The sequence below is a fragment of the Aquila chrysaetos genome, chromosome 6, assembly GCF_900496995.4.
Source record: "Aquila chrysaetos chrysaetos chromosome 6, bAquChr1.4, whole genome shotgun sequence".
Lineage (NCBI taxonomy): Eukaryota > Metazoa > Chordata > Aves > Accipitriformes > Accipitridae > Aquila > Aquila chrysaetos.
In genome coordinates, this window is record NC_044009.1 from 1,009,824 (window position 1) to 1,026,989 (window position 17,166).

At 44.9% G+C, this 17,166-nt stretch overlaps 2 protein-coding genes across 10 annotated transcripts in view; both read left to right on the forward strand.

The window, feature by feature from the left end:
• The window catches only part of CEP104 (centrosomal protein 104), a 26,221-nt gene extending 19,439 nt beyond the window's left edge, over positions 1–6,782 (forward strand). For 3 of the 8 annotated variants that reach the window (XR_005932667.1, XR_005932666.1, XR_005932665.1), the window contains exons 21-23: positions 1,092–1,182; positions 2,430–5,172; positions 5,472–6,782. Coding sequence is in view for 2 of the 8 variants with exons in the window: in XM_030018306.2 (XP_029874166.1) it covers positions 1,092–1,182; positions 2,430–2,566 (228 nt within the window). In the remaining 6 variants the exon portion in view is untranslated. The remainder of the gene's footprint in view (positions 1–1,091; positions 1,183–2,429; positions 5,173–5,471) is intronic. The other 5 variants (XR_005932668.1, XR_005932669.1, XR_005932670.1 and 2 more) reach the window with 5 other exon arrangements.
• An 803-nt stretch (positions 6,783–7,585) lies between these two features.
• Positions 7,586–17,151, forward strand: LRRC47 (leucine rich repeat containing 47). Of its 2 annotated transcripts, XM_041124293.1 has the most exons (8): positions 7,586–8,254; positions 8,347–8,796; positions 9,579–9,695; positions 10,927–11,042; positions 11,935–12,037; positions 12,470–12,559; positions 13,521–13,664; positions 17,049–17,151. In XM_041124293.1, exons 1-8 carry the CDS (start codon positions 7,601–7,603, stop codon positions 17,115–17,117), a joined length of 1,743 nt encoding a protein of 580 aa, XP_040980227.1. In that variant the 5' UTR covers positions 7,586–7,600; the 3' UTR covers positions 17,118–17,151. The 2 variants fall into 2 exon arrangements, with proteins under 2 accessions (XP_040980227.1, XP_029874173.1); XM_030018313.2 differs by lacking the exon at positions 17,049–17,151 and having other exon boundaries at positions 13,521–14,917.
• Positions 17,152–17,166: the final 15 nt, after the last annotated feature.

Consider the following 17,166-nt stretch of genomic DNA (forward strand, 5'->3'; position numbering starts at 1 on the left):
ATGAAGAAAGTAAGCAAGAACTGCTATAATTGTCAAGAGAGTTGAGGTGGCCTCTCTAATTTCTGCATGCTATTCCCTGTAACTGCCTAATGCTGTGAAATCTCTGACACGCCAGCTCCAATTGCTTTCTGCAATTTAAAATATGTATTGGTATTATATAAAAAGCAATTTGTCCAGAAAATACTTAACATATCTGTTTGAGTCTTTTATATGAATCATCTAACACTACATTATGATCATATTTAAGTAGTTCTGTGTATGATTTAATTTTTGGAAAAAGGCTATCCAGGGAGCAGCTAACAGCACTATACTGAGTATTAGATCCAGTTAAATGTCATTGGCTGATACGTAATCTATGTTATTTTCTTCCTTTCAATGGGACCATTGAGTAGTGCTTCTGTTCTCAACAAGAAGTTTTTTCCAAATACTTTTTGCTTTGCCCAGCGTGAGGAGCTCAGAAAATACCGTAACCAAGTCTGAAGCGTTTGTTGAGAATGTATGTCTTGTTTGGATTTGTTTGTGTTTTGGTTGTTTGTTTTGGTTTTTTTTTCTTCTGCCCAAATTATTCTTGTAAGTAAGAGGCTTCACATAGCCCTAGTTTGAAGAAGCTGTCATGTTCCTGTAATAGCAGCTCCTACTCCTTTGGGTTGCTGAATACTTTAACTGTTATCATAACCTTGTAGTTACGCCCACACCTTTTCGGTTTAAAATATGTGTAGATGAAAAGATTTTCCATGTTATTTGTATATTGTTCTTTCCTGATATGAACTCAGCTGTTAGTTAAGAAAAATTTAAAAACAAAATGAATGTCACTTGTTTTTAATTTCGAGGATCTGTCTGGGGTTTTTTATTGTGATGTACCTTTTAAGTTATATTAAAAAATTGATATATTAATTTCTATTTCACTTAGTAAGTCATAAGGTGCTCATGCTTTTATGAGTAAGCAGGTTTAAATGCTGTTGCCATAAAGACTGTATACGACCTTCATTTTCCCCATGTTTTAAAAAGTGTATGTGCATACATAGTGACTAGATAAGAGATCGGCTAATTTTGCTGGTATTGTAATATCACTTCTTTTTAATTGACTTTAGGCCTGGAAATCTCACCTAATGGGCAAAGATGGCTGTAAAATGAATCAACGGAGGTTATCCACAATAAATAAAACTCTTCTGTTGCAGCCTGGTAAGATATTGTTTTATGATAATAATGATTATGCTTTTTACTGTGTTGCCTTTGCTTAAGAAAAGTATTTCATCCTCGAGAGCAAGCTGGCTCTTAATTAGTTGTTCAACACTTTTTTTGCATTTGCGTAACCTAACTGGTATTTCTCATGCTGGTATAGGCTACAGTATACTTAGGGAGCAAATTCTCAAGATCATTCAATAACAATAATTTCAAAACGAGGGCATTAGCTCAGTGGATTGGGGAAGCTGGCATATTTGATAATTTGATCAGTTCAGGGGTTTTCTCCGGCATAATAGTACGACCATGAATAGAACAATCAGCAGTGATACTAAACAGTTAACATTCTGGAAAGCTCCTGAACGCTGACACAGAGAACCGGGAGCCTGATTTAGCTTTTAATGTCCAATCAGAGGATGCTAATCTAATCGTAATTACAAGATGAATTGAATAGTTAGTGCTGTGTACTGCTTTTCCTTTTCAATTCAGACGCAGGAGCTAGGCAGAATTTATGATTGTGCAGCTTCTTCACCAACAAAGAGAAACTGATGCTGATGTCAGGTGTTGGGGTTTTTTTTAACAGTTGTCTTTACGAAGCACATGCAAAATCCTTTTATTTCCCGAACACAGAAGTTAAACAAGCGGTTTTCACTGCCTGCAGCACCAAAACTCTTTTGGCCAGTAGCATCCAAAACCTGTCCTCCTTCAGACTTTTTTCAGAGTTCTTTAGTCCACTGCATGTTCAGGTTGTTGCTAGAGTTAACCTCCTCTGCCTGATACTTGGCTTTGCTCATACCTGCGTTTCACAACTACTCCAAGTTGTGAACTGTTGAATTGTCTCTTTCCGCTGTCACCAGTGAAATGCGGTTAAACTCGACAGTTTCCAGTCTTGAACTGGACCTACAATCATGTCTGTCTATCTGTCTTCAGCTTTGCTGTTTCTACTTGCTAATGAGAATGCTAGTTAGTTTACTGCTGCTTAGAATTTGGAGACATGGAAGGAACTTAAATCCTTCCTGGACACAGCTAAAGCTCCAGAGCAATTTCCTAGACATAGGAAAGGAAACCTGACCATTTAGTCCTACCACTCCTGGTATGAGACACACCTCACGCTGGATGCCTGCCAACTTTTAGTTGCTAGTATCAGTCATTCGGACTTAATATATCTTGAGAATCAAAATGGGAGTTAAGATTCAAGACTGGGACTAGATGTGCTCACAATAATGATCTGTATTTTCTCTTCACAGGCAAAATAGGTGGCCAGTATTTAAGGAAGCCAGGTCCTTCAGGAGCAAAAGCTCGACCTCCCTCTATAGGAAGCAAGATCCCAACCCCAAGAGGGGGCCCAAATAAAAGCACTGGCAAAACATACTCAAAGCGATGACAGGACAAGTATTTCTCCCTTTGTCTTAATAACTGGGCATGTAGTTGTTAATAGTTATTTAAAAATTGTGGGCAACTCATATAATCTTATTTGTTTGACTACATAGGACTGTTTACCAGCCTTGAGCAGTACTTGCCTAGTCTGGTAACTTTTGCGTTAGCTGTCTGTGCAGCACTGTGCTTTTCCTCCTAGAAATGCTCATGTCAGAAATACGCAAAATATTCTGGGACAGACCTAGCCTGCCACGTTCCCCGCATGGCACAAGGAAGGCCGTGCATTGGTCTTTGGTTCCTCATGTTAAAAAAACTCCCCAATGAGTATGGAGTTAACACGGCCACACTATGTGGCTGCTGTCACAGTCAGCACAGAGGCTGTGCCCAGAGGTTATGCGATTCCTCTGGGACCGTGGTTCTAACAGGCTGGCTTTGAGATCCAGTAAGGAATTTCCTTAAGGTCCAAAAGCCACAGTCATTTCTGTTTTGGCTTTCTTTGGGGGAAGAGCAAGAAACTGACCAAGCAGAAATTGTACTAGACTTTCAGGACAGAGCTGAAAAGCATTTGTTCTTTTGATCTAAGCGTGACACTTGTTTGCAATTACAAGTTCTGAAAGCTTGGGAAGTAATACCTGTATTAGCTGACTACCACCTGATCACTTCAGTGTAATAACGGCAGAATATATTGCTAATAGTTTTCTGCCAAAATTGACTTTATAACACGCTGAAAGTAATAGTGTCAATAATTTTTGTTTGTCTCGCCGTCAGACACTTGTGATAGACAAATGGGTCGCAAGTTTAATTGCATGCACTGGTTGGCTAGGAGATAAGCTGCCTGTGTGTATTTTTGCATTACATCAGTGCATTTACAGAGAATTCATCATCATTAAACTTGAGGAAACACCACTGAAAATAGGGATATACAATGAGCAAAACAGGCTTGTTGCAGTCGCGCAGGTTTCTTTGATGTGATGATGATGTTGATATCTTAGTGATGCCATCGTTCATCTGCTATGATGTGCAGCTGGCATAAGGTGAAATGAAAAATGCATGCACGCGTAGAAGGAAATACATGTCAGACTATACGAAATGTGTATCTCAGTTATCTGAAAGACATGTATGATCCTATATAGATAAACTCTTGAACCAATTAATGGGTAAAATAACAGTTCCATAAGGCAAAATTCTTCCTCGTGTGTTTGCTAGAAGGAAAAAAAAAAAAAAAAAGGAGAAATTGCAATGTAGACAAGGAAAGCCATGGGGTTTGTTTTTTCCACTGCAAATCCTATAGTGTGGATTTATTTGCTTCACTTAGGGCATGTTTACAAGTAGGGCCAGGAATTGGAAAGCTTTTTCAGGTGTCCACTCCTCAGGTATAATGAAGTAAGTCAAAGAATCATGCCATTCTTTGGTGATTAGTTTAGCCACTGTGCCAGGATCTAGTGTATTTTGATAGGAAGAAAGACACTATTAGTGTGTTTACAACAGCTGCCTTTTTCTTCCGTGTATTTGTGGTGATAAATTTTGTCAGTTAAAATGGGGCAAATTTATAGCCATTGTAAAAGCTTACAAGTCCATTTATTTGTGCTAGGCAGTAAAACTCTTGGTTCTTTCATTGGAAATGGGAACCGTACTTTTTTCTAAAACTGACTGGTATCCTTGAACACCTCGTAAGTCAGCTGAAAGCTCTAGTTGACCCTGCAAGGAAAGGAATTGGATCAGGGCCATTATAAAATGTTTCCACTCATTTTTAAAATGCTTAGAAACATTACTTTGACAGATAACTTTGCTTTCTTTTCTAATACTGGTTGGTGTCTGTAATTTTACAAGTTCAAGCATGTTAATAATGTCGAGTGAAATAGATGTGTCTTCCTTGGGTCTGCCGAGGATCTAGGAATAACAAAAGCCATGCATGGTGGGAAGTGGTTTTGCTGTGGAAGCCTGGCCTTTACATATATTTCAGGTTTAGAGTTTTAAAGGCAGCAGAGCAGTACCCAAAGCGCTACTCAACGCCAAGAATTAGCACCAAATAAAAAAGCTAAAGGGCTGGTTGGATATTGCCATATGACATGCCATTACATAGGAAGTAACAAGAAATAGCTGTTCCGCGCTGCCTCTCTCGCTGTGCACTAAGTGCCTTATTAGTCCACTTGACAAGAGGATTGAGCTAAACCGCAAGAGTCCCACTTGGTACATAATAAGAGTGTGTATCGATGGAGCTACTGTAAAAATTAAAGTTATGCTTTAAAATCTCACAGTTAGTTCTGAAATTTATCCCCAAGAAATGGCCCCTTAAAGAAAAGAAAAAATCTTTGTGGGGCCCTGAAAAGCTTGAATTAATAAATTTAGACCTGTTTTCCTGCTTTAGTGTACTTTCTTGCAGCTCGCTTCTAAATCCAGCTCTGAGTTTCTCTAGTTAGGTCTTGATTAAAATAAACATCCATAGACTGCCGCATGTGACCGTTTAGTAGCTTCAAAGAGAACAAATTCTACTGAGACACAATGTATGAAGCTTTGTACCTAAAGCAACAATCCTAGCACTTCTACTTGTAACACTTGGGCAACTGCTTTCCGGGATAGAATTAATTGGTCCCACGTCTATGTCCACCACAGGTACAAGAATGAATGATCACGATAATAGAAGTTTTGGGGGTTGGGGTTTTTTGCTACCACTGAGTGAATTTGCGGTATTGTTTTGTATATACATATTTTGTAATATGCGGTTTTTATAGTTGGCGTGCAGCCTATCTACAAGCTTATGAATTTTACAGGTAGATTGGTGCGCTTGTATTTTGAAAGTCTTTATATAAATTGTTTCTTTAACTCTTCCAAATATATATAACAATAAATATACATACGTTAGGAATATATATATATTAACAAATATGTATGTATTTTTATTTCTACTTCAGTGACACAGGTTCCTACTTGAGCACCTGATCCCTTATGCAAGCAAAATAACCAGTGATTTTGCTCAGAGATTAGCACGTGCAATGGACCGCAGGCTCATGAGCTGCTGCCTAGAGCATTTTTTCCTTTTGGACATAAAACTGTGAGCTTTCCGTTGTGCAAGTTTAATGAAAAAACCTCGTTTGCAAAGGTCCTCCATGTGTTCTGGATTGGCCACTATAGTATGTATACTGAACTGGTAAATACAGCTCTCCATTGCTCCTCAACCATGGCTTTTTAACCCAGTCAAGCAAAGCGTAATTAAAGTAATCTGTTAAATCCTGCACGTAGCAGGATGTGTGCTTTCTATGTTATAATATTATGGGACAACCTTTTTAAACTTATTTTTTTTAAAAAAAGGGGGGGGGGGAGTTAAATAAAAAAAACCAAACAAACCAAAAACCCAAAACCAAGACCCCACAAACATTATGAGTTATAGTGAGGGTCATATTTCCCAGCGCTGACCGATCGGAATAGCCGAAAAGTTGGGAGCTATGGGAAGACGCTTTTACAGACCTTCTCTTTGGAGGCATTTTCCCTTGGGTAGCACTTGTGTCTCACATTTGTCACATTTGTGTACGAGGATGTTTTCCTGCTGCTCTGCTCTACGCTCAGGCCGCCTGTCTCCCCCTGCGGTTGTTGGGCTCCGGAGCAAGCACCGTAACTGCTTTTCTCTTTGCTCCATTGTAGAGCGCAGTAATTATGCCTTTGGGCCCTGTGCAATAACTCTGCAGCTTTTTCACTGCAAGAAGTTGTCATGTAGGAGATTCCTGCCTCTTCCCTGTCCTTGCCACCCAGCCTACTCACCTAAGGAGCAGGAATTAGGTATGCGCAAGGGAAGCGCATTTCAGAGTCTTTGTCAAACAGCTTTTAAAAGCCAAATGCATAGGCTTGGGCACACCACATTGCGTCTTAGGGCTTTGTAATTTTTTTTTTTTTTTTTCAAATCCAGAGTAGCTCTTTAGCAACATTTAAAAGAAATCATTTCAACATTTTAGAGTGCATGACATTCACTAAGAATCCTGGGCACTTTTGGACTAAAAAAATGCACTTCTAAAGTGAGATATAAAGATAGTAACTACTCAATGGTACGAACTGGAAACAGAAGTGAGAAAACACAGATTATTTTTTTTAGGATGTGAGAGGATCTTCTCTGAGCGCAGTAGTACCACCACTGTAATTTTTAAAGGATGATTTCTCTGGGCTGCTTCCTTGCACTTAATAAACAACCTGTATTTTCTGCAGTGGCAAAATAAACAGTGGTGTGAAAAACACAGTGAAGTTTGTTGCTGTGCCATGAAGTCTCGAGCAAAATATTCCGGAGCAAAAACGTTGCACGGGTGCAGGTCCGGCTAACAGAAAGGAGTTCTCCAGACTGTTGGACTGGAGAACTTAACATCGGCAATGACGGTGCATCGTTATTAAAGAAAGAACGGACCGTGGTCCCCATCTCATGGGCTTTTTTCCGTATGCCCTCTTTCTCCATGCTGTACCTGAACGTCAGCCACGGTGTTTTCATCATCCACCTAAACTGCAGCGAGGACTCAAGAGCCGGCAGCGTCCCTTCGTGCAGCGACTCATCTCGTCTCGAGCGACGGCGTGGAGTTCCGCTGCCCCGAGAGAGCGATGCCTACCGATGACGCGGTTCCTACGCCCTGGCCAAGCAGATAAGGTATTTAAATCCTAGAGGTTTTATCGCCGTCGTTCCACGTACGTTAGACGCGTGAGTTCTTTTTGTTGCGCTTGGTTAATAAATCTGTTTAGTTGGGACGGTACCTCTGCGTTTTCACGCTGTCGCAACAGCGCCCGGTCCCGGTCGGGGTGGAAGCGCGGCCGCGGAGCCCGCTCCCGCCGCCGATCCCGGCCTTCGCCGTTTAGGCGATCGCTGGCCGCACCGACGGGCAGAGCGCGGCCCGGGCCCGGGCCCTCGCCGGTCCGGAGGGAGAGCGGCGGCGGCGGCGGCCAGCGCTGCGGGCTCTCGGCCCCGCTGCCGCCCCTCTGGTAGCCCGCCGGTGCCGGCTGGGCGCCTTCCGGGCGTCGAGTCCCCTCCCCGGGCAGGGCGGGCCTTCCCGGGGAGGAGGAGCGCGGCGCCATGGCGGCTGCCTGGCCGGAGCTGGAGGCGGCGGCTCGGGAGCGTCGGCGGGAGCTGGCGCTGGCCGGGGCGGCGGTGGCGGAGCGCGTGGCGGCGGGCGGCGGGCGGCTGCCGGCGGCGGTGCTGGCGCTGCCGCTGCTGCGGTCGCTGGAGCTGAGCGGGTGCCCGGCGCTGCGGGAGCTGGGCCCGGGGCTGGCCGCCGCCCTGCCCGCCCTCCACACGCTGGTGCTGCGCGGCAACGCGCTGGGCCCCGCCGGGCTGGGAGAGGGGCTGGGCGGGCCGCTGCCGGCCCTCCGCCTCCTCGACCTCTCCGGCAACGGGCTGGAGGCGCTGCCCGCGGCGCTGGGCGGGGCGGCGGGCGCCGAGCCGGCGGCGGAGCCGGCGGCAGCCCCGGCCTTCCCGCAGCTGCGCAGCCTCAACCTGAGCGGGAACCGGTTGCGGGAGCTGGGCCCGGGGCTGGCCGGCGCCGCGCCGCAGCTCCAGGCGCTGCTGCTCACCGGCAACCGCCTGCGGGCGCTGCCCGGCGGGCTGCTGCCCCCCGCCGGCGCCGGGGCCGTCCCCGGCGGGCCCTTCCCGCTCCTCAGCCGCCTGGAGGCGGCCGACAACGAGGTGGCGGAGCTGGGCGCCGACATCGCCGCCCTGCCGGCTCTCAAGGTGGGAGCGGACCCGCGGCCACCCCCCGCCCCGCCGCCGGCCCGGGTCCCCGCCGCCGCCGACCGCCCTGTCTCTGTCTTTGTCTCTTCCAGAGCCTGGATGTGGCCAACAACCGGCTGCGGGAGCTGCCCGCCGCGCTGGCTGACTGCCCCCGGCTGAAGGAGGCCAACTTCAGGGGCAACCAGCTGAAGGACAAGCGGCTGGAGAAGATGGTCAACGGCTGCCAGACGAAGGCCATCCTGGAGTACCTGCGGGCCGGGGGCCGCGGGAAGGGGAAGGCCGAGAGCACTAGAGAGGAGGCCAGGAAGAAGAAGAGGGAGAAGCAGCAGCAGAAGAAGGATGGCGGGGACGGGGAGCAGGACGAGCTGGAGGAGGCGAGCAAGCTGATGGTGAAGGTTCTGCACGTCTCCGAGAACCCGGCGCCCTTGGTGGTCAAAGCGAGCCCGGGCGTCAAAGACGTTCGACCCTTCATTGTGTGCTGTGTGCTGAAGGGAGCAAACTTAAAGCCGGGAAACGCTCTGAAGAGGTTCCTGTCCATGCAGGTAACTGCTGCGGTCTTGCATTACTCGTTTGCAACGGGAACGTTGCTAGCAGAGTTGGAAGTAGGACATTCTAGACTCCTTCCAGCAGATAAGTTTCTGAAACTTAGGGTCAGCTCTTCACCTGGCAGGTGGTGAGGGTTCGGCGGGAGGGCCATGCAGCATGGCCTCTGCCGGCGGCGTGGCGTGCTGCCTAGTCAGTCCGTAATAAGCAAAACTGCTTTTCCTGCAGAACCTAGTAGGAGCTCAGCTATTACCATCAGAGGGCGACGAACGCACACGCATTTGCGTTGCCTCTGGAACAACAGATTGTTAGTGCTGCGGAACCTGTCAAGAGCTAATAATAAACCCACGTCCGTGTTAGGAGCACCCTGGTTTGGCTCCAGGTTCCCTAATCTGTGCTAAAAGTGTCTTGCACGTCCAACTTTCCAACGAAGGTATCGTAACCACAGACCTTCACCTGGCATACTGCTGGCCTGCCCATTAGATGGCAGGTGTTAGCTTCTTTAGGATAATGGGACTCATGTATTTGTGGTTGTTTTCTGATTTAAAACTATCTCCTAGCTGAGAAACGTGTCTTGTGCTGTGCTTCGCTATCTTTACGTTTGGATTGTACTTCAGATGAAATAATTTCACAGGTGAAGAGAAGGGCTCCATTTAATGCAGAAGGGTTACTCAAGCAGCTGATAATGCTACAAACTTTAAATACATAAGAATGCTGAACCGCAGGAGGAATAAATCATGTTGATGTTTTGGATATATTTTGATAGCATTCTTTGTTTTAGACTAAACTGCACGAAGACATCTGTGAAAAGCGGACAGCAGCCACAATTGCCACCCACGACTTGCAGCTGATCAAAGGTCCTCTGACATACGATGTTCAGCCTCCTGATGAATTGAAGGTAAGGCCAGTGGCATTGGTGAGCCTTTCCACTTTCTTTCCTTTTGTTTTCTGGAACTGTACAGAATGGAAAGAATTCTTTTCTTGCCCCGTAGATCCTAGAAAACTAACTCCAGGAGCTTTAATTTAGAAGCTGTACTAATTTTCTTGCTGTCCTGCTGTAATGAAGCCTGCTTGAACAAGCCGCACAAAGCTACCTAGTATTACTCCAGGACCAGTTAAGAGCATATCTGCCCGAGGACTTAAAGTAATCAGGGAAAGCAGATGTAGACTTTTTTTTTTTTTTCCTGTAAAAACATTCTGATTTTGCTTAATGTGTGCCCCTGCTTAGGGTGACTGAGGTATCGGTGTTTCACTGTTGATCCTTTCTCCTGTGTTGTGGTGTTACGACCTTAATGTTCCCTGGAGGTCCCTATATGTTAGGATGTGCCTGGAGTGTCATGCAGCAAAGCAGGTGCTCACTCATGTGAGTGCGCCTCAAATGGCAGCAGCCTTCAATGTAACCTAATTGAAATCGATTCAGGCTCTGCTGTTTTACCCAATCTGGGGTTATTTATGTTGCTGCTTTCAAAGAAGGGAAAGTGGCGGGGGGGAAGCTTGCAGTGCCTCTGTGTGATAAGCTCTTAGACTGTACTTGTAACTTCAATCCAGAATATAAAAATTCTATTTCAAATTCGTCATCCTTATTTATTGAGGCCTATTTCAGTGTGACGGTTAACATCCTGCCTCCAGAACCCATCTCGCTGGAGGACCGAACAATACTCTCTTTGGGGCTGACCCAACGCTTTTGTTGCATTCTGGTCTCTCGACACCTTGTGTTTGTAACTGTTCTGTGCATGTGGCCTGTCCTCAGGAATGAATTCTTTGTTTTCCTGATGGCTTACAGAGCCTTTTGTGCATGGCTTCTGTTACGAGACAGCAGGTTTTCACGTTATTCAGTAAGTAATGACAGTGAAGGAACTGGCTAAGATGACTGTCCATGCCTGGTTTAGTACATGCGAATGAGCCTGTTTTTCAAGTGGGTGTTGTAGCTCACAAAAAGGCTTAAAATTTAGCGCGATCATAGTAGTCCATGTTAAATAGCAAGCATATTTCCATACTGAAAAAGGCATTAGGAACGTCGGCATACAGAAGCATGGTTTTAATTATTGCCTTGCTTACAGGAGAGTTTTAATAACCCCAGTGTTTGAGTCGCCCTTAAATTCAAATGTTTGTTTTCGTGTATGGTGTAGATAACGCCCCTGGGTCGAAAGGAGATCAAGGCAAAGGATCTTCTCCGTCAGCTGCAGTTAGAAGCTGAGGAGCAGAGGAAACAGAAGAAGCGTCAGAATGTTTCTGGATTACACAAGTCAGTATGCTGATCTTTTGTGCTTGTCTTCATGTGAATTTTGGTAACTCACGCTCGTATGGAAAAACAGCACTGAAGAAAACGTGCTGGAAGGTATTCTGAAGCATGTTCTGTAATGGTGATGGGGCTAACAAACCCAGCACGAGCTTTTAGGAGCCGAGATGAAAAACACTGAGCTGAATTTGTGCATACAGAGTAACCTGGAGTGAAATGAGGACAATGAGTGCCTTCCGTTATTTCTAGCTGCGTCGAGTAAATTCTTGTCATGTGAATTATTCTTAGAGGCGACAAATACGTTTAGAATAGCAAATAGAAGGGAAACACAGAGGAATGAAGTGTATGCCATGCACATTCAGTAAACTAAGCAAATCGGAGGTGCGGTAGATCTGCATGTAGTAACAGATGTGAACTACAAAGCGGAGCGTGGCGCTGCCCTATTCTGTTTACTGCTCGTGTGGAGATCACCACCCATATCCATCACTCGTACAGCTTGGGGAAATTTGCCAAGTACATGATGGGAGAACTGTATATCACCATGGTAAGTAAGAGGGAAAATTAAGTAAGCTGTCTGGAAGAATCAGACAGTGGACTCTGATGGTCCTGTTTGAGTACTGGATCTCTGAAAGCACTACAGGCATGTGTGTCTGCTTTGACAGTGAGGATATTAAAATGTGAGTTCCTTTATGGTTCTAGCCCATCACTTCCTGCAGCTGGTGGCTTTCCTCAGCTGTATCACCATGATGCAGTTTTGCTGAATTTTAGTGCTCTGACTTCTGTTTTTGCTACGTGGTAGATCAGGAACACACTAGTTTGTTTTTGTCACTACTTTCTGCCATTGTGTCCAGCTGCTGTTTCAGTTGCTCACTTTTCGCTGCTTTGTTTTTCTTGGCAGGTATCTCCAGTTATTGGATGGCAAAGATAACTACCCATGTCTTGTGGATGCCGAAGGCGGCGTGATTTCTTTCCCACCGATAACCAATAGTGAGAAAACAAAGGTACTCTCTGTTAGTGGAAATGCGTTAATTGGAATTAAACAGTGGTTCCTTCCACTGAGAGATACTTAACTCCAGATTCAAAGACACGCACAGTTCTATGAAACTTGTGATTGTATTCGAAATACAGATCTTCAAAGCCTGAATCTTGTCTGCTAGACTTTCAGATTGAGATGGATCTCGGAGTTACATCTTTAACTTTGTAAATCTGTCAAGCTCTGGCAAGCTGTTCCAAAGGCACCCGTCTGCCTTTGCTGAGACGGCTTTATTGAAGGGCAAGAATATGGTTTTTGACTTGTAAAGAAAGGCAGTACTTTGCCTCCGGTGGAATTGAATGAAAGCCTTTCATTCAGTTTGTGTATTGAAATGTTGCCAAGTGACTGTGGGTGAGTATGGTCTGATGCCTTACTTGCTTTACCTGTGAAATTCCTACAGATTAGGAAAGACACCCGTGATCTATTTCTGGAAGTGACAAGCGATACCAGTTTACAGATATGCAAAGATGTCATGGACACACTAATTCTGGTAAGTAGTTCGGGAAAATAATCCTATCTGTTCTTGGTGTGCTCCTTGACAAAGTATTTAATTGCTCACATGTATTGAGAAGACTACAGAAGTTGATTTTTATTTTAGTAGTAGTAGTATTCCCTCCCCTTCACTTACTCTTCCATTCTTGCTGTATCGCAAAAGGTGTTTATATTCTTGTATCCTGACTAACTGGCAGACCTCAAAACTCACCAGGGTAAATAATGTTGTGTTACCACAATTGGAAATTTATGGTTTGACTTTGAACACCTTCACCTTGTTAGTGATCTTATGGCTTCCATTGCTGCCAATAATTTCTTTTAGGGAGATTTCTCACCTCAGCCTGCTTGACAATTAGCTTGTTTGGTCCTATCGTTATTACAGAATTGTCTTTCAGATACTGTATTAGCAGCAGGACAGTCTCATTAAATGCCATTCAACATGCTTTCTTTTAACTAAAGCTTTCTTACTGAAAAAGATAAAACTTGGTATATGGCAAGTACAGGATAGTATGCTGTTAGATATTTTGCAAGATAAACGTATTTTTTTTTCTTGTCCAGTTAACATAACCTTTAGAACACTTTGGTGAAAGCTAAGTGATTTGTGTGATTGACACAAGGTAGTAGCAGAGACAATTTCAAATGCACCGAAAGCAAGCTTGTCGGTGGTGATCCTACAGGAGGCTCTTGTTACTTAGAATCCAGTGCTTTGACAAAGCCCGAGTTCTGTGTTAAATGTAAAAAATGAAACTATTCAGAGGAGTGGGACCTCCTGGAGAGCACAGCGGTGATAACATCAAAACCTCTTTCGGTTTCCTGAAAGATTCTAACCCACTGAAGAACCTTTTCATGCAGATACTCCTCCAGAGGCGGGCCAGATCCACACCTTGGAAGCAACTGGGAGTTGCTGTGAGGCCTTAGCTGCAGAATTAACCTTGTTTTCTGTATTTTGCTTTTAACAGAAAATTGCAGAACTGAACAGATTTACCTTGGAAAATAAGGAAGACTCGGGCTCGGATAACGAATCTGATGCTTTTTGCGGACCAGTGAATTTGAACCCCGGCCAAAATGTACAGCCGGTGAATTTTCCATTGGTGGTGGAGCAGGTTCGAGTGGTGGACACAGATGGAAACTTGAAAGTACTTTACCCTTCAAAAACTGACCTAACCACAGTTTCCTCTCTTCTGACTGTAATACGTTAGCAGCTATCAAAGCTAAGGAAATGATTCAATTTTCTTTTTTGTTTTTTTCCCCCCCTGTATTCAACAGTGCAACTTGTAGGTAGTGAGGTGGTTTGTTTTTTTGAAGAAAAGATGCAGTGCATCCTGCCTGGGTATGTGAAAACTTTAAAGTTTGATCAAGCTACAGCAAGGAGTATTGCCTTCGTTCAGCCTTAACAGAAAGTCACCAGTATTCCAACTAGGTAGAGATAACAGCATCTTCACATGCGAACTTAAAGGCAGAGAAGGTACTGGAGGTCAGACTGCATTAACTTGTAGAGAAAATCATTATGGCATCATAGTGTTTATAAAGTGAGTGCAGTCATATTTTTCTGCAAGATCACCATTTCTTCCTGGTGTGTTTCAGCAGGATTATAATTTTGGCAGCTAAACTGGGAAATCCAGTAGGTGACAGCATTGAAACGAAGTCACGTGCTATCTACCGATACTGAAGACAGAATGCAAAACTACTTTGCTAACATTCTGCCTAATTTTATTTTTGTATCTGGAGTAATTGTGAAAATTTAATTGCTGTCAGAGCTTGAGGAATGAGTTTTAAAGTGATGGTTTCTGTGTTCAGACATTAACATGGCTTTTGTTTTTAAGTGAAGTCAGTTCAATTGACTGCAGGGGTTTGTGTGTCCCAGTGCGTTTTAAAGCTATCATCCACCCTTGGAAATACCAGTTGTAGCGGCCTTGTTATGTACCCGCTGAGTTACCGTTGATCGAGCACTGAATTTATTCTCGCCCGTGAAGTTCCGTTCCGTTCAGAGGGCTAATGCTGCCTTACATCGACACTACGGAAGCTCCCCACCTCCCCAGAATAGAAGCGCTCTTGCCCAAAGTGACCCTCCTGGAGCTTTCTGTCACACTCCCACATGAAGAGTGTTGGGGACACCTTCCAAAATACAGGTAGTTTGAGTGGTTCTGATTTTTGCAGTCTGTGGGTGACTTTCACGTCCAGGCTACTACCTGTATGAATGCAACCATCTCCATAAGTTAGGGTGACTGACAGATTGAACTTTTTCTGTTAAAAATGATACAGAGCTCTAACTGAACTTCTAGATACCGTGTCAAATACATCCACGTGTTGGGACTTGCATACTGAATGGAAAAATAAAACAGTTCTTGCAGTCATATGTCACTGTCACTTGTTTTGGCATTGGTGAATTTTCCAGTCATGTAACTATACAAACTTGCCAAAGCAGCTATTGTATACTGCAAAAAAATGGTAACTAAACGCTTTCTAGCTACATGTGGCTGAGCAGTCCTTAGTGTAGTGCTTCAGGCTTCCCTGTGAAGTCGAATGTTTCTACAGACCACTGATTTACAGTGAATTGTGCTCTGAGTCGGTTGAAAAAATTGAATTAGATACTCCTGCAGAACTTGATTTAGTAAAATAAGTTTAATTTCTTAGTAAGTCACCATCTCAAAACCAAGGAATGGGAGCCTGAAGTTGGTGACGTATTCTGACTTGGCTGTTAGGGCTGCTTTTCAGGTGTTAAAAGATGCTACCCTGCAGGACTCTTTCTCCTTCCCTTAGCACGGGTAGGCGATGGAAGTAGATGTGTTGATGCTGTAGAGCGACGGGACCTTGACGCCTTTCTGTTTCAGCATCTGATAGAACTCCATCCATTTGTTAATTATTTTCTAAAAATGAGGGATGTGTAAAGAGGTGGGAAAGCATTAGGCGGAGAGCAGTACTGCAAAGTGTACCCTTATCTCATCAGTCCATTCTAGCTGGCTGCTAGAAGCAGAGTTCGAAAGAGGCACGTACCTGCATTGCCTCCAGCACTCTCGCCTGTGACCTCTGCCTCAGGAGGCTTGCTGCCCACCATACTGAACATAGCCTGAATTACTTTGCTTCAATATCTTTCATTCAAACTTTTGATAAAAGAGGAAAGTAGGTGTGTTTAGTCTTTATATACAATTCTTCGGCATTTGCGTGGATTTACAGAGACTACACTGGCTGGGGCAAAGTACTAGTGAATGATGAAACAGAAGGTCTGTTTATGGGAAATTATGGGCTGTTTGACTGGGCTTCACTGCAAGGACTGTGATAACGATGTGTTTCGGGGTGGGCTGAGTCCCTTACCTGGGTATCGGGCTCTGTGCTTGCTACCAGGCACGTATGCTTGCAGGAAATGGCTTTAAGGTGATACCTGTTACTTTGAGTCCGGAAGGATATTAGAAATCTGGTGATGTAACTGTTCTGAACTCGAGTTTCTCAAGGGCTTCTGGTATTTGGGGCCTGTTTGCTTTGTAAGTGACATAAGCCACATGCTAAAAAGCTGGGAAGCAAATGGAACGCATTTCCTGCTCCTCTGGCCCTGTGGCTGCAAAGGGAGGCCAGGCCTTGAGAGCAAAGGACTGTAGTGCCCTGGTGCATCTCCCGCTGTGCTTCTGCCTGAGAATGTCTAAGCTTTCAGATTCTCTGCTTGAAATGGTTGAAGTGTCTCCCAAGAGGGAGGCAGGAGTCTGAAGTGAAGGAGGCTACGCTTACCCAGCTGGTGATGCATTTGAGTGCCACTCTAGTTTGCAGCTTGCTGTGCTGCAGTGTCTCAGCTTGGCTCTGGATCGCCTCTGGGGCCCGTTGCTGCTTGTGGATGTGGTATGGGCTGGTCAGAACCTCTGCGTGTAGCTGGCTGACCATCCCCTGTAACTCACTGACCAGCTTGTTCTGCTCAGCCAATTTGGATTCTTGTTCTGTAACAACATGAGGAGATAGGTAAATCAAGCCGTTATTGTGAGGAAGGAGGCGAGCAGGCTTGGCCGCATCTTCCCAGTATCTGGTCCAAACGCTTCTTGTATTTCCTGGGCAGAGTCTACAGACTAACACCCTTGCCAGTACTGGTAACTGTTTTTACTTGGTGTTTTCTCTGAAACTACTGAATTGGATAGGGTTTTTTTATGTGGCAAACTCTCCCAAGCCTAAAGCAAGCACAACTCAGCAGCTAATACAAGAATTTTCTATAGGGGCTTTGCACCAAGTTTACCTGTCAAAGACTGCAGTTATCCTTCTCTATTGTCACCATCATTTCTTCGTGTTTCTGTCCTTCTCTCAGACTGCAAAACTTAAGAGAACATATTTTACGCTTCAGTTCTGCAGTGCACAGGTGTACCTCCTGTCTATGTGGAAAGCCCAAATTCCCCGCCGCCAGCTCTCCTAACAGCGATGGCCACCCTGCTTGCAGGGCAGTACCTTGGTAGACATGGCTTGTAGCTGATTTTCTGGCTTTCTGAGTTTCTTTTGGAGCACTTCCTTTTCAGATTTGGTTCTCCGAAGCTGTGATTCTTGGATCTCCAGTTGTCTTTGCAAGGAAGAGAGGGCGCCTGTGAAGTAGGAGTACTACTGTAAGCAAACTGAATCCCTGCGAAAAGCTTCGTG

Coding starts and splice junctions, on each gene's coding strand:
- LRRC47 (XM_030018313.2), top strand. CDS start 7,601: ATGGCGGCTGCCTGGCCGGAGCTGGAGGCGGCGGCTCGGGAGCGTCGG. Junction 11,043..11,934: donor AATGTTTCTGGATTACACAA/GTCAGTATGCTG, acceptor TTTTCTTGGCAG/GTATCTCCAGTTATTGGATG. Junction 12,038..12,469: donor CCAATAGTGAGAAAACAAAG/GTACTCTCTGTT, acceptor AAATTCCTACAG/ATTAGGAAAGACACCCGTGA.